General features: G+C 50.1%; 1 protein-coding gene across 2 annotated transcripts; it reads right to left on the bottom strand.

The window, feature by feature from the left end:
• Positions 1–571: 571 nt before the first annotated feature.
• LOC149380791 (NADPH-dependent aldehyde reductase 1, chloroplastic-like) lies at positions 572–2,379 on the bottom strand. 2 transcript variants are annotated; one of them, XM_089600812.1, is made up of 3 exons: positions 2,055–2,379; positions 1,031–1,745; positions 572–922 (listed from the first exon to the last, which is right to left on the bottom strand). In XM_089600812.1, the coding sequence occupies exons 1-3, from the start codon at positions 2,178–2,180 to the stop codon at positions 900–902; spliced, it is 864 nt and encodes a 287-aa protein (XP_089456938.1). In that variant the 5' UTR covers positions 2,181–2,379; the 3' UTR covers positions 572–899. The 2 variants fall into 2 exon arrangements, with proteins under 2 accessions (XP_089456938.1, XP_089456937.1); XM_089600811.1 differs by having other exon boundaries at positions 1,010–1,745; positions 2,055–2,378.
• Between the last annotated feature and the right edge of the window lie 11,728 nt (positions 2,380–14,107).

Below are 14,107 nucleotides of genomic sequence, written 5' to 3'. Positions count from 1 at the left end.
CGATACTATGCACGTGACCATGAGAGAGAGACAACGATGAAAACTGATATGAGAGGTGACACGGAGAACAAACGAATTAAAAAATCAGAGAAAATTTAATAAAAAGAAAATCTACCGGATTTATATTTTAATTTGTGGGTCGCTCAATGAGCGACACAATAGGTCGCGACACTTTTTATTTGGAGTGATGCCTCGTTTGGAACACGTGGCACATTTTAGATGACGCCACATCATTTTTGGACGTTAGAAAACTTTGGGCGACACTGAAGTCTCATGCAAGAAGCAGATATGATAATCGAGTTTGTACATGCAAAATCTCACGTTCACATGGACTTTGCATATATATGCAAAAAGTTATTTTGTAGAGAGGTGGGGTGAGCTCAGAAGGTTCGAGTCGAAACCCGTTAATTGTTTCCTTCCATTTTTTTTATTTTTTATTTTTAATAAAAATTTGGTATTTAAAGACATGGATTTGTGTTGCATGTAACCAAGCCTTAAGCTATACCGTTTATCTATCCCCACTATCACATTTATGTTCAGCATATTAAGGAACGATCACCACTGCTTTAGCTTAAAAGAAAACGAATTTAAAAGAGGACAGAACGTTACATATTATTCAAAAGAACAAGTAGGTTTCCCCATATGTGTATGACAACCCAAGGGCACAAAACGCCACTCCTCAAAGCACTTTGAGCAAAAACCAATATATACCCGCACATATCTAATTGTCCATTCACAACCCGCTTGCTCTGTTCAAGTAGTCTTTTACCACTCCTTATACTCTCCATAGAAAAACTTAGTCTGTATGTTGCTTTAAAAAGCTTTACATATACATACACCTAGTACTTTTATTAAGGCCTCAGCTATTATTGAACTCCACGGACCTTTGGGACTTCACTTCAAGCATTCACTATAGTCCCACCTGAAATTTCCAATTGAATAAAAAAGGTTAAAATTAGGAGCCCTAGTATACATAAATCAACGACATATATAGGCAGAGAGATTTGACCATTAGGGTGGAGGACTTGGCCGGTGATGTAGGAAGAGCAATGATTGCAGGCAAGGAAGACGTAGGAAGGAGCGACTTCGATGGGCTGACCGGCCCGTTTCATCGGCACTTGGGCCCCGAAGTTCTTGGTCTCTTCCTCGTCAAACGAGGCCGGGATCAAGGGAGTCCAGATCGGGCCCGGGGCTACGCCGTTGACCCGGATCTCCTTCCCCACGAGCTGAAGAGCGAGGGCTCTCGTGAACCCCACGATCGCCCCTTTGGTGGCCGTGTAGTCCAGAAGCTTGGCGTTGCCCTTGTACGCGTTCACGGACGTCGTGTTTATAATGGAGCTCCCTTTTCCCATGTGCTTCACGCAGTGCCTGGTCAGGAAGAAGTAGGAGAAGATATTGGTCCTGAACACTCTCACAAGCCTCTCCTCGTCGATGTCCTCCACGGAGGCGGCCTTGTACTGCTCCGCCGCGTTGTTGACCAGGATGTCAACGCGGCCGTACGCGTTGACCACCTGGTCAACCACGGACTTGCAGTTGTTGTCGAAGCCGAGATCGGCGGGGATGGCCATGGGGTCCAACGCCTCGGGGGTCTTCGAGTCTTTGAGCACGTGGAGGGTGTCACGTGCGTCCTTGTCCTCCTGCCCCTTCACGTACGTGAACGCCACCGTGGCGCCTTCCATCGCGAAGCAGTGGCTCACCGCTCGTCCGATCCCCGAGTCGCCTCCAGTCACCAGAGCTATCTTCCCCTTCATCGATCACAAATTGTTTATTCATGAATCATGAGCATAAAATTTGACGTTTGTCCTTTCAGATATTATACAGTAAAATTAAGAATTGTATTATTTTTATTTTTGTAAAAAATTATAAACTTTAATATCTTCTTTTTCTTTCTATATTTACAAATTTCTTTACACATTAAAAAAAATTCTAAAGATTAAGTTAACTTGTTAAGTCATAATTTGTGAACACATGAATGCATGCATGTTAAGATTATAATAACCAGTTATCCAAAAATAAGCGTGTTGGGCAGAAGGTATTATGGGAATTTAGTTTACACGGAGCTTATTGGACGGCTTGTACTGAGAAGCGCTGAACTCGGGAGTGGGGTCCATAACGTGCTCTTTTCCTGGCTGAGTCTCTTGCCTCTGTGGAGGGAATTGGTCGCCTTTTGATGAAGCCATTAATCTCCCCAAAGTTAAATTTGCTGATCTGGGACTGTTTATCAACAGAAAAGCTTGCGGAAATAGAGAGCTTGAGTGATCTTGAGGCAAGCTTTTGTGGAACAGGTAGTAAGTACTCTAGAGGCTGTTATTAAGGTTCTTGTAGAAAACAAAACCTTATAGTAAGAGACATGCGAGGAGTACGTAGCTCGGTGATTTGATGGGTTATTATATGCAGAGCCTTTTCTTTTCAGAGTTTTTGGACATACCCAGTTTTGAACGTGGCAGAGTTTGGAGGTGGGGAAACAGTCCTGTCATGATCAAATACTTACACGTCTGATCAATGGAAATATTTTTCATTATTGTTTTTTTTTTCAAAGAGTAAGATGAGAATGGAACTTGGAAGCAGTTCCTTGAGACATTTGGCTCTTCTCATTCATTATTATTATTATTATTATTATTATTATTATTATTATTATTATAAAGCTTTGAGTAGCTTTACGGTTCAGGGAATTAGACTCTTAATTAGTGGGATGTTTCACGGAGATGTACGTAGACACTCGTCAGCAGCAGCGGCGTCGTTTGGTGAGGTAAACGATATTGGACTCAATTTACTTAGTCACGGTGTATTTAACATGCCACGATAGCCACCATTGGATTTTCGCTTAATCCGACGACCAGCGTTGCATCTCGACTGAAGTATAAAAGACGAATGAAAACTGATGTTGAGTCAATCACTTCCTATTATGTCTTTGTGTACTCGTCGCTGGAGTTTGTTTTTTCTCGGTGCGATTCGCACCCGATGCCTATATTTGTAGTAGTGTGATGATTTTGTCTGGTATTCACGTAGAGTTCGACTTTGTGTGGAGGACATGGAGACTGAGGAGCTTCGACTGCCTGATTGCCATCGCGCTCTTATAGATAATACTATCGTCCGTGACGCGAAGAAGCGTTTTACTGACAGAAAGGCAAAATACAGTCTCGATTCAGGAATTTGTGTGGCAACAAATGAGATGTGGCATTGACTATCAAGCAGAAGGCGTTGATTCTCGATGAGTGGATAGCTTGCAATGATAGGATGGAAACCAAGGACTTCAAGGTAACAATTATTGTACATTTTCTGCAAATAATATTGTTACAAGTTAGAAAACTAACTAAGTGGAGACTTGGACTTGCATTTCTCGGATCCTCTAGCTCAATCTAAAATGTCTTTGATAAAAAAAAAGGCTTTTCAAGTTCTTAGGACCTCACCTAGGCACTTGTAAAGCCTTTTAATCAAAGACGTGTCAGATTGAGCATTGAGAATCCGAGAAATGCAAGCGCAAACCTCCACTTGGTCAGTTTTCTAACTTGTAATAATATTATTTTGCAGAAAAATTCTAAACAAAATAAAGCCAACCAAGCAAAAAAGACCACACAAGTTGGCAAGGGGCGGTATCGTTTTTTCACTATCGATGGATGAACGTATGTTTTATTTAAAGTATAACTTATTAAACTTACTTAACAAATATACTAGTTTGTTATCTACTTTTGCAGACGTAGGCTAATGGTTTGATGTTCAGTCCGATCGTCGCGTAGGAGCACTACTACTGAAAAGACATTTAAAAGCGACAAAAGTCGCTTCTAAAGGTAAAATATTCACTTCTAAATGACCTTTAGAAGCGACTTTGTTGCTTCTAAAGATCCGCTTCTAAAAGGTAGTCGCTTCTAAATATTAGAAGCGATACTTTAATAAGCGACATGTGGCCTCTAGAGTCGCTTCTAAAACAAAAAATTTGGTGCCTGAAATGGTTCCCGTGAAATGGCGGGAAGGGTTTCGAAGCAACATTTGAAGTGGATTGTCACTTCTAAATCTTTTCCGTCATTTTGCAGGTAATATTTAGAAGCGACTTTAGAAGTGTTATCGGCCCGACGAGATCCGACGACGTGATCGACCTTTCGGGTGACCAGACAAGTTCACCCGGCCAATGGCCGGCCCAATTCACTCGGCCATTGGCCGGCCCGAGCAGTTCACTCGGCCAATAGCCGAGTGAACCTTCAGCCGGCCCATCAATTCACTCGGCCAATGGCCGAGTGAATCCTCAGGCGGCCCACCAGTTCACTCGGCCAATGGCCGAGTGAATCCTCAGACGGTCCACCAGTTCACTCAGCCAATGGCCGAGTGAATCCTCAGTCGGCCCAGCAGTTCACTCGGCCAATGGCCGAGTGAATCCTCCAGCCGGCCCAACAGTTCACTCGGCCAATGGCCGAGTGAATCCTCTCCCGGCCCAGGCATTTCACTCGGCCAATGGCCAAGTGAACCTCATCCGGCCTCCAGCTTCTCGCTCGGCCATCGGCCGATCTAGTCTCACCCGCCCGATGGCCGACTCAACTTCACTCGGCCAAGGGGCCTTCAAAATGTCCCTTGGTCGCCTATAAGTACGAGGCTCGACCCCTCAAGACAGGTAATCCGAATTTGAGTACTGAAACGCTGCTTAACTCATAACTCACTCGTTTCTCTCAAGTTTCGGCTCTCTAAACACCTAACCTCTTTTACCCACCTCAATCCTACTAATGTTGAGCATCGGAGAGGTAAACAGAGGCACCCCCTCTGTTTCCCCTTTGTAGTTCACACCCTTTTTTTCCTACTTTTGAAGTGTTAGGACGAGACGAGCATCGACAACAGCTAAGGGAAGACTTGGGATACCAAGTCCGACACGCTCGAACCGAAGCGAGATCACTAGGTCCGGCCTTGGGTCTGACCGTTTTCGGTTCCTAAATCGTTGTCCGAAAACGAGCAACAACATTTTGGCGTTAGAAGGAGGGGACCTCCAGACCTTGGCGACGCTATCCCTTCCAATCCTTTTTTCTTCCTGCCTCTACGACTCTCGAGAGATGAGTCAAATTCCCGCTACCTCCGCAGGCACTCGAGCGACGGGCTCGAGATAGGCCTCCAAATCCTCGCGCACCGTCTAGGAGGGCAGCCTCGTGACAACGAGAGCCCGCCCCAAGACCCGGCAAATGACCCTAAGGCCGAGCTCCGAGAAGACACGGCTCGAAGGCTCGCCGAGCTCCTAGACCGTCTCGGCGTCGACGGCACGCTCATCGCCGACCTTCTCGGCTACGACGTCGAGGATAGGTCCGCCCGAGGCGACTCCGACCCCGACTATGTGGGGGAGTCGAGAACTGACGAGGCAACTTCTAGCCTCGCCCAGTCACGGTCCGAAAGGACGAAGGGAGCCTTTGCCGGGCCGTCGCACCCGTCACGGCAACATGCACGGTCACACTCCCGAGGAATTGCCCCCTCGGTTTCAAGAGGCGGCCGGACATGGCCCCTCGCCGGGGAGAGAGCCATCCTCGGGGACGATGGGGCCGATAGCCGAAGCGCTCGCCGGAAAATTCGGCCAAGGGCGACCTCGCCCCGCCAGGTGCCGAGCGTAGACCTGAGAGAACGCCTAACGGCGCAGAGAAACTCCCGAGGGGAGGATCTCCGTCAAAGGCTCAATTCCCGAAGGGACGCGCTCCCTGCCGCCACTCTTGGCCGACCTCAGGCCAATGCCGGGGATCAAGCGTCCAACGAGCGTCAACAAGCGACTCCCGCGGTCCCGGCGGTCAGCCCAGCTAACGGGCTCGACATGGTAACGATGATTCAGAGCCTCCAAAACCAAATCATCGAAATGAGGGAGTAGGGGAGGCAAAGGTCTTATGGAGGGATCGAGGAGTCATACTCTCCCTTCGCCGCTAAAATCCTCGCGCAACCTTACGTGGGGAATCAAACTGCCGTCCATCCCTCCCTACGACGGGCGGACGGACCCAAACTTCCATATCCAGCACTACGAGACGTGGATGACGATGCAGGGACAATCAGACGCCACCCTGTGTCAAGCCTTCAGCCTGACCCTTACGAGGTCAGGATTCGAATGGTTCCGGAGTCTAAGAGCAGGGAGCATCTCGTCCTTCCGGGCTTTGCGAGAAGCCTTCCTTGCTCGTTTCGCCACTCTCGTGGCACAAAAGAAGTCGAAAACCTACCTCCTGTCTATCCGACAGGGGAGAGACGAGACCTTGAGGCAGTACCTCACTTGCTTCACCGAAGAATCTCACAAGGTCGAAGGGTTCGACGACAAAGACGCCATCACGGCGATCACCGAGGGAGCTCGCACGAGCGACTTCCTCAAATCTATTGTTGGAAAGGTCCCATGGGACATGGCGGAGCTAATGTCGAGAGCCCATACCTACATGGGAATCGAGGGCTACCTCGACGGCCGAGATGGCCAGACGTTAGGGGGGCAAAGCGGTCGCCGTCGCGACGATCAGGACGGAGATCGTCCCGACCCTCGAAAGAGGAGGAACAAGGGAGGCCAGGCCCCTAACGGTCGCTCTCTCCCTGGGCCGAGACCCTCACATGTCGATAGTTTCCGAAAGTTTTCGGCATTCACCCCCCTGAATACTCCGCAAGAGCGGATCTTAGCTCTGCACCGCGACAAGCTGGGAAGCCCCGCTCCACTCACGAAGGATCCCGCGAAGCGGGACCGAAGCAAATTCTGTGAATACCACCAAGACCATGGGCATCTGACATCCGAATGTTACCAGCTCAAACGTTAGATCGAAGCCCTCATTCAAGATGGGAAGTTGAAGGAATACGTCCTTAGAACGATCGGGACGGCGGCGGCAAACGGAGAGCGCCCGCGGCAGGAAAGGAAAGGTCCGGCGACGATAACCGTCACGGACCGAGCGGCGAACCAGGAACCGGAGAGCTCACAAATGCACGTCGTGGGCTCAATCATGGGCGGTCCGGAGTTCGGGGACTCGAGCACGCAAAGGAAGAAGTACGTGCGAGAAGTCTCCCAAGGGAAGATAGCGCACTACATCAACCACACGTACGAGGCTCCTCCTCCTGCCTCGTTCGAGTCCATGTTCTTCACCAGCCAAGAGGCGGTGCGAGTGCTCCACCCGCACAATGACGCGATAGTCGTCTCGGACCCGGTCGCCAACAATCTTGTCCGGAGAATCTTGATCGACAACGGAAGCTCTGCCGACATCATCTTCAAATCGGCATTGGACAAGATGAAGCTGACCGGGCTAAGACCGACCCCGATCTCGACCCCACTCTTCGGCTTCTCCGGGGAGAGGGTCATAACGGAGGGCACCATCGATCTCCCGGTCACCTTCGGGACACCGGGGGGGATCGAGGTCACCCACATCGTGTCATTCCTGGTTGTAGACCAGCCATCAGCATACAACATCATCATCGGCCGCCCGACTCTCAATCGGTTGAAGGCCATAACGTCCACCTACCACCTGATGATGAAATTCCCGACCGAGAAGGGGATTACCATAATGTTGGGAGACCAATCGATGGCAATGATGTGCTACATCCAAGGTGTGGACGGAAAGGGAAAAGGGAAGATGGTGAGCACCGTTTTCCAGCTCGGAGACAAATTCCCATGCAAGATCGAGGAATGGGGCACCTTCAGAGAATCAGACCAAATGGACGATGTCAAGCGTCGGAAGGTGGAGACGCCGGATGACCTCGTTCTCGTCGTGCTGGACGACTCCAAGCCTGACCAGGTAGTCAAGGTAGGCGCCCAGCTCCCGTCCAAAATCCGACTCAAACTCGCAACCTTCCTCCGCGAGTTCAAAGACGTCTTCGCATGGACACATGCCGACATGCTGGGGATCGACCCCGAGATAATGGTCCACCGCCTCAACGATGACAAGAGGGTGACCGAGTGCGTCCAACCGAGACAGGCGTTGAGTGGAGAGAGGTACCAAGCCATTGGTGAAGAAGTTGACAAACTTCTCGCCGCCAACTTCATCAGGGAGGCGGAACACCCCAAGTGGGTGTCCAATGTCGTTATGGTTAAGAAGCCAAACGGGACGTGGCGAATTTGTATCGATTACAAAGACCTTACCAAGGCCTGCCCGAAAGACAGCTTCCCTCTCCCGAGAATTGAGCAACTTGTGGACGCCACGGCGGGCCATGAGCTGATAAGCTTCATGGACGCCTACTCAGGCTACAATCAGATCCGCATGCATGAGTCGGATCAGATCAAGACCACCTTTGTTACGAACCGCGGAATTTATTGCTACAAGGTCATGCCCTTTGCCCTCAAAAACGCGGGAGCAACGTATCAAAGGTTGGTGAACCGAATGTTCGCCAATCAAATTGGCAAAACGATGGAGGTCTATGTGGACGACATGTTAGTCAAAAGCCTCAAGGCCCCCTTCGCTCGGTGAAGCATCATGTGGCACGCCGCCACCACACGGTAAAAAGATGGAGACATCTGTGACGCATGGATGTTCAGTCGAACTAAAAGATCTGGGATCACGGGTTGGAAAGGTAGCCGTAACCCCCCGCGGAGACTCGCCTCGTGGATAGCGGCGTATCCCCTTCGCGGACGAGTCGAAAGATTGTCGGGCGTCGGTCGCAATATCGATACTGATAGCGGAATGTGAAATCGCTTCCTCAAGCCCCTGAAGCTGGCAAGTGAAAGGGAGCTCGAGAAGTCGACTCCGGAACAGTCAAAGCCGCCTGGAATCGCCGATTCCCCGATAAGATATGATGACGCGCGCTCCTCCTCCTGCGCGGTCGAAGTGATTATGGCGGTCGACAAGGTGCGATGACTCGACGACGCGCCCGAGGCCTCGGCGTTGGGTGCAGTCCTCGGCTCAAGAGGTCCCTCGCGGCGATTGCCCGGGTGGGCCGGCCGGTCCCTTGCGCGCGAGCCCGGCCCGACGAGGCCTTTTTCCCCATCCGGCCCGGCCATGGGCCCATCGCGCGCACCAAGCCCCGGGGCCCCCAGGTCGTCCCCGCCAAGGCCCGGCCCAAGAAGGCCCCCCTCGCGCTCGTTGAGTTGTGGGCCGGCCGGGTTCCCCCCTTGGTTGGCAACCGGCCCGGTTGCCTGGCCCAACTCGCCATGGGTAGGGCTCCCCCTACCTAGGCCCGGCCCAAATGGGAGCTAGGGTTTGTAAGGGCCTTAGGTCTGCCGCCTCCCTGCACCCGACGATGGCCGGCCGGCGCTCCTCGCCCTCGGCGCCGGTGTCCCCGTTAACAGCGTCTCCCGCCTCCGGCAGCCCTCCTCCAGCACACGCACCCTCAAGCACGGCCGGGCCCAGGCCTCTGGAGCATCCATCGCCGCCGCCCACCAGCCAAGCAGCCCCACCAGAGAGGGTGAGGTCCCTCCCGGCGCCGACATCGGCCCCGGCGTCGCCGCCCAGTGCCGGCGCACCATCTCCGGCGCCCGACTCGCCGGGCGTGGCTCCTCCCGAGGTATGCACGCCATCAACACCGCCTGGACGCGGCCAAACACCCCCGCCCATGTGGGCGGGGTCTTCCCCGACTCCAAGGCCGGCCCCATCAACGTCGCCCAGGGCTGGCGCGCCGCCTCCGGCATCCTCCCTGCCAGGCGCGACGCTCCTCGGCTCGCGTGCCTCTCTGGCGTCCCTCGCGCGTGGTCGAACGTCCCCCCTGGTCGAGGGGGATCTCCTCCAGTGGCGCGTCCAGCCCAGACGGCGCCGCCTAGGGCCCACGCACCCTCGCCCGAGCCTGCCTCGCAAAGCGCGCCCCCACCCGGGCCGCGCACGTCGCCGGCGCCCACCGGGCTCGGCCAGTCACCCCTACCCGGCTGAGAGGGGTCTCCTCCGACACCAGCAGCGGCCTGCGAGGCACCGCCCAAGGCCAACATGCCTTCCCCGGCGCCGGCGTCGCCGGAGGCGGCCTCCCCCGCACTGGGCGGCCCGGCCTGCGCGCGTGACATCCCCGGCGCGCTCATCGACCAAGCCGGCCCTGGGCTGGTCGGCCCGGCTCTCCTCGGCACCCGCCGCACCTAGGCCAGTGTCCATTGGGCGGCACGGGCCGTCTCCGGCGCGCGCGTCCTCTTCCTCGCCAACCAGCCACGCTTCGATCGAAGGAAAGTCGCCACCAACCATCTCTACCGCGCTATTGCTCGAAGAAAACGAAGGTCGTGCGTTGTAGGTGACTGAGGGACACGAGAATTGTGCCAAAAAACTATCCAAGTCCATGTTTTGATTCCCGAGTAGAGGAAAAAGATCATCCTCGGTTGTCCCACACCCCGACAGGTGGTTGGTGGGGTCCATGGGCATGTGCGTCGAGACAAAAAGATGAACGCAAAAGACGAAAGGCGAATAAAATAAAGTTAAAAAGAAAGGCTTACCAATTCAAAACAAGGCGGTCCGACGAGACGACGAGGGGTGGAGCTCACTTGAGTTTACCACACGGGCTACGCCCGGTGGCAAACTCGGGGGGCTAATGTTATCGGCCCGACGAGATCCGACGACGCGATCGACCTTTCGGGCGGCCGGATAAGTTCACCCGGCCAATGGCCGGCCCAGTTCACTCGGCCATTGGCCGAGTGAATCCTCAGTCGGCCCAGCAGTTCACTCGGCCAATGGCCGAGTAAATCCTCCAGCCGGCCCAACAGTTCACTCGGCCAATGGTGAATCATCTCCCGGCCTAGGCATTTCACTCGGCCAATGGCCGAGTGAACCTCATCCGGCCTCCAGCTTCTCACTCGGCCATCGGCCGATCGAGTCTCACCCGGCCGATGGCCGACTCAACTTCACTCGGCCAAGGGGCCTTCAAAACGTCCCTTGGTCGCCTATGAGTACGAGGCTCGACCCCTCGAGACAGGTAATCCGAATTTGAGTACTGAAACGCTGCTGAACTCATAACTCACTCGTTTCTCTCAAGTTTCGGCTCTCTAAACACCTAACCTCTTTTTTCCCACTCAATCCTACTAATCTTGAGCGTCGGAGAGGTAAACAGAGGCACCCCATCTGTTTCCCCTTTGTAGTTCACATCCCATTTTCCTACTTTTTAGGTGTTAGGACGAGACGAGCATCGACAACAGCTAAGGGAAGACTTGGGATACCAAGTCCGACACGCTCGAACCGAAACGAGATCACTTGGTCCGGCCTTGGGTCTGACCGCTTTCGGTTCCTAAATCGTTGTCCGAAAACGAGCGACAACAAGAAGTGTACTATCGCTTCTAAAAGTGTTGTTTTTATTTATTGTTAGCTTAATTTAATTTAATTTAATTTTTAGAAACATGAAATTAAAAATGTCTTTTATACCAAAATACGTAGTAATATAACTACTTAAAAGTTTAGACAAAATAAAAACGAAATATAATGTGTCTGAACATGATAATATGTCTAAATAAGAAATAATTGGGCTCAACGTCGTCCTCTTGAGGTGCGTCTTCCACCTGGTCCATATCCAGGCTCATCAGGGACAGGGCCACGACTTCCTCTACTTGCTCGAGCCGATGACGATAAAGGATCCTCGGATCCACGGGGAGCTCAATGTTGGCGACCCGTAACGGCTCGCAATCTGGCTTAACCTTGACACAACCTCTGGGTCGAACTCTCCTGTAGACAATATGTCATACGCACTAGCTAGGTCTCTCCCTACTTCCCGGAGCATAGACATCTCTTCCCCCTAGACTTGAGCTGATGAAGGTCCAACCTCGATATCGTCAGCCTAGGCTTCTAGCATATCCAAACGAGGGATCAACGGACCTACCCATGTAGCCTAATCACGTTGCGTGCCGAGAACAATAGCCATGGCAGCCTCTTACATAGCGTCTTGGCTTGGAGATTCCTCTCGCAATTCCACTTGTTGTATATCAACTACCTGATCTACGATCCAGACTTGCATACAATAATTACAAAATTAGTTACATTAATTGAAAACATGAAGCGTTACTGAAAATTAAACTAAACTTACATAGTATTGTCCAGCAGCATGCGTAATGGTTTGACGAGGTCTTTCCCACGCAATGAGCGGATTGAGCATCAAACCATTAGCCTGCCTCTACAAAAGTAGATAATGAATTAGAATACTTGTTAATTATGTTGAATAATTTATATTTTAATTAAAACTCACGTTCATCCATCGATAGTGAGCAAATGATATTGTTCCTTGTCTACTTTGTGTGGTCTTTTCTTCCATGTTAGTTTTGTTTTGTCGAGATTTTCCTACAAAATAATATTATTACAAGTTAGAAAACCTACCAAGTGGAGGTATGCGCTTGCATTTATCGGATCCTCTATACTCAATCTGACACGTCTTTGATAAGCCTTTGTATCAAACACGTTTCATATTGAGTAAGAGGATCCGAGAAATGCAAGCGCAAACCTCCACTTGGTCAGTTTTCTAAATTGTAACAATATTATTTGCATAATATGTACAAGAAGTCATCGGTCTCCATCCTATCAATGCAAGCCGTCCAATCATTAACTAGAAACGCCTTTGGCTTGTGAGCCAACGCCGCATCTCGTTTTCCGCCACACAAATTCCAAAATCGGGAACTGTATTTTGCCTTTTCTTCACGAAAAATGCTTCTTCGCAGCGTGGACGATAGTCATATCGATGAGAGCGCAATGGTAATCAGTCGGTCGAAGCTTTCCAATCTTCATGTCCTCGTACACAAAGTCTAAATCTACTTGAAGACCAGACAAAATCGCCGCTTGTTGTTACGGTGTAACATCATTCCACGATGGAGTGGCGGGAGGAATATGCGCTCGTACCAGGCCCCCCCAAACTGTTGGCAAACATCCCTATTTCCCGCCCTTCTTGACTCTATCGCATTGCAGTGTCCTCTTCTTGGGCGTAAAACTACCGTAAAACTGGATCGAAAACTACGATAACCTTTTTTTCCCCTTTCTCGCCTTTTGGGAACCCACACCTGTTGTAACACCTCGTCCTCCATATGGAGGTGTCTTCGGCGGATCAACACCTTCATCACCTAAGCTTATTGACATACTCTATTTGAAAAAAAAATTGAAAGTGTTCCTAACGTAAAACTTAGTTAAAATTAAATATTAAACAATTAAAGTCACACTATTAATATAACTCAGTTAAAAATAAATATATAACAATTAAAACATTACTCAATCGTTATCATCACATATAATGTCATTTTTTTCTATCTCAATATCGTCATCAACATATTTCCAACAAAATGAGATATACATCTTCCTCGTGTTTGTCATCGTCTATAAAATCAGGTGGTTCGTCTTTACCATCGTCACTCACAAGAAATGCTTCACAATTTTCGTGATGATGAGATAGAAGTTCAAAGTCAGTTTGTTGTACTAATAATGGAACTATAGACGAAGACGAGGCGTGGATGTCAGGAAAATCGCACACAAATCGATGATTACAATCTTCGACGACGTTCCATTCTCCATCATCAACATTAGAGGGTCGTTCGAGTAGAAGACTTGTCTCGCTTGAGTCGCGAGTATAAATGGCTCATCCGTGAACCATTCTTTTTCCACATAAGCATTCATCTTTCCACATATGTTATATGTGCATACTCATCTCCGTGCATTATGTTTGTCACCATACCAAAGACATTGAACTAATACGACTCGACAATCATATCGATAATTCAGCTCGATGACATCATCCATCTTTCCGTAGAAAGTGTAGTCATCTACAGGTATGCACAAACCGTTGTTTTGAGTATTTTGCATCTCATCACGATGAGAAGTGATAAACTTCACACCTTGACCACACAGCTCGAATAACTGTGAACGTTTTGAAATGGTCCGACTGAAAGAGCGTAAAGCTCTTCAGACACATCAGATCCCTCTGCTTTCATATCGTATATCTGCAATTAGAAAAGTATTATAAAACGATGAGGTTCATCGTCATAATATTTACTTTATGTATACATACCCTTTTCACAAACCAGACTCTGAATTCTTTCCTATGCGCCTCCTCAATATTGGGCCAAACTTCGGATACCATGAGATACCAATGCTCACTGTTTTTATAATATTCATCTGTTTTCAGAGTCATTATGAAAAATTATTGATTAAGTCAGACTCACTTCATGTGTACATCAATTTCGGTACAATTGGTCACAATGTACCATTATGCCATCTCTCTCGACTTTTCATCCAACCGGGTCAGATTTATCTTTCCATAAGGCATGCAC

This window comes from Urtica dioica, chromosome 11, assembly GCF_054948205.1.
Source record: "Urtica dioica subsp. dioica isolate 48M chromosome 11, U.dioica_male_clone48M_v1_H2, whole genome shotgun sequence".
Lineage (NCBI taxonomy): Eukaryota > Viridiplantae > Streptophyta > Magnoliopsida > Rosales > Urticaceae > Urtica > Urtica dioica.
This window is presented reverse-complemented; position numbering and strand designations above follow the sequence as displayed.

Coding starts and splice junctions, on each gene's coding strand:
- LOC149380791 (XM_089600811.1), bottom strand. CDS start 2,180: ATGGCTTCATCAAAAGGCGACCAATTCCCTCCACAGAGGCAAGAGACT. Junction 1,746..2,054: donor AGCCGTCCAATAAGCTCCGT/GTAAACTAAATT, acceptor TGATCGATGAAG/GGGAAGATAGCTCTGGTGAC. Junction 923..1,009: donor CCAAGTCCTCCACCCTAATG/GTCAAATCTCTC, acceptor TGGAAATTTCAG/GTGGGACTATAGTGAATGCT.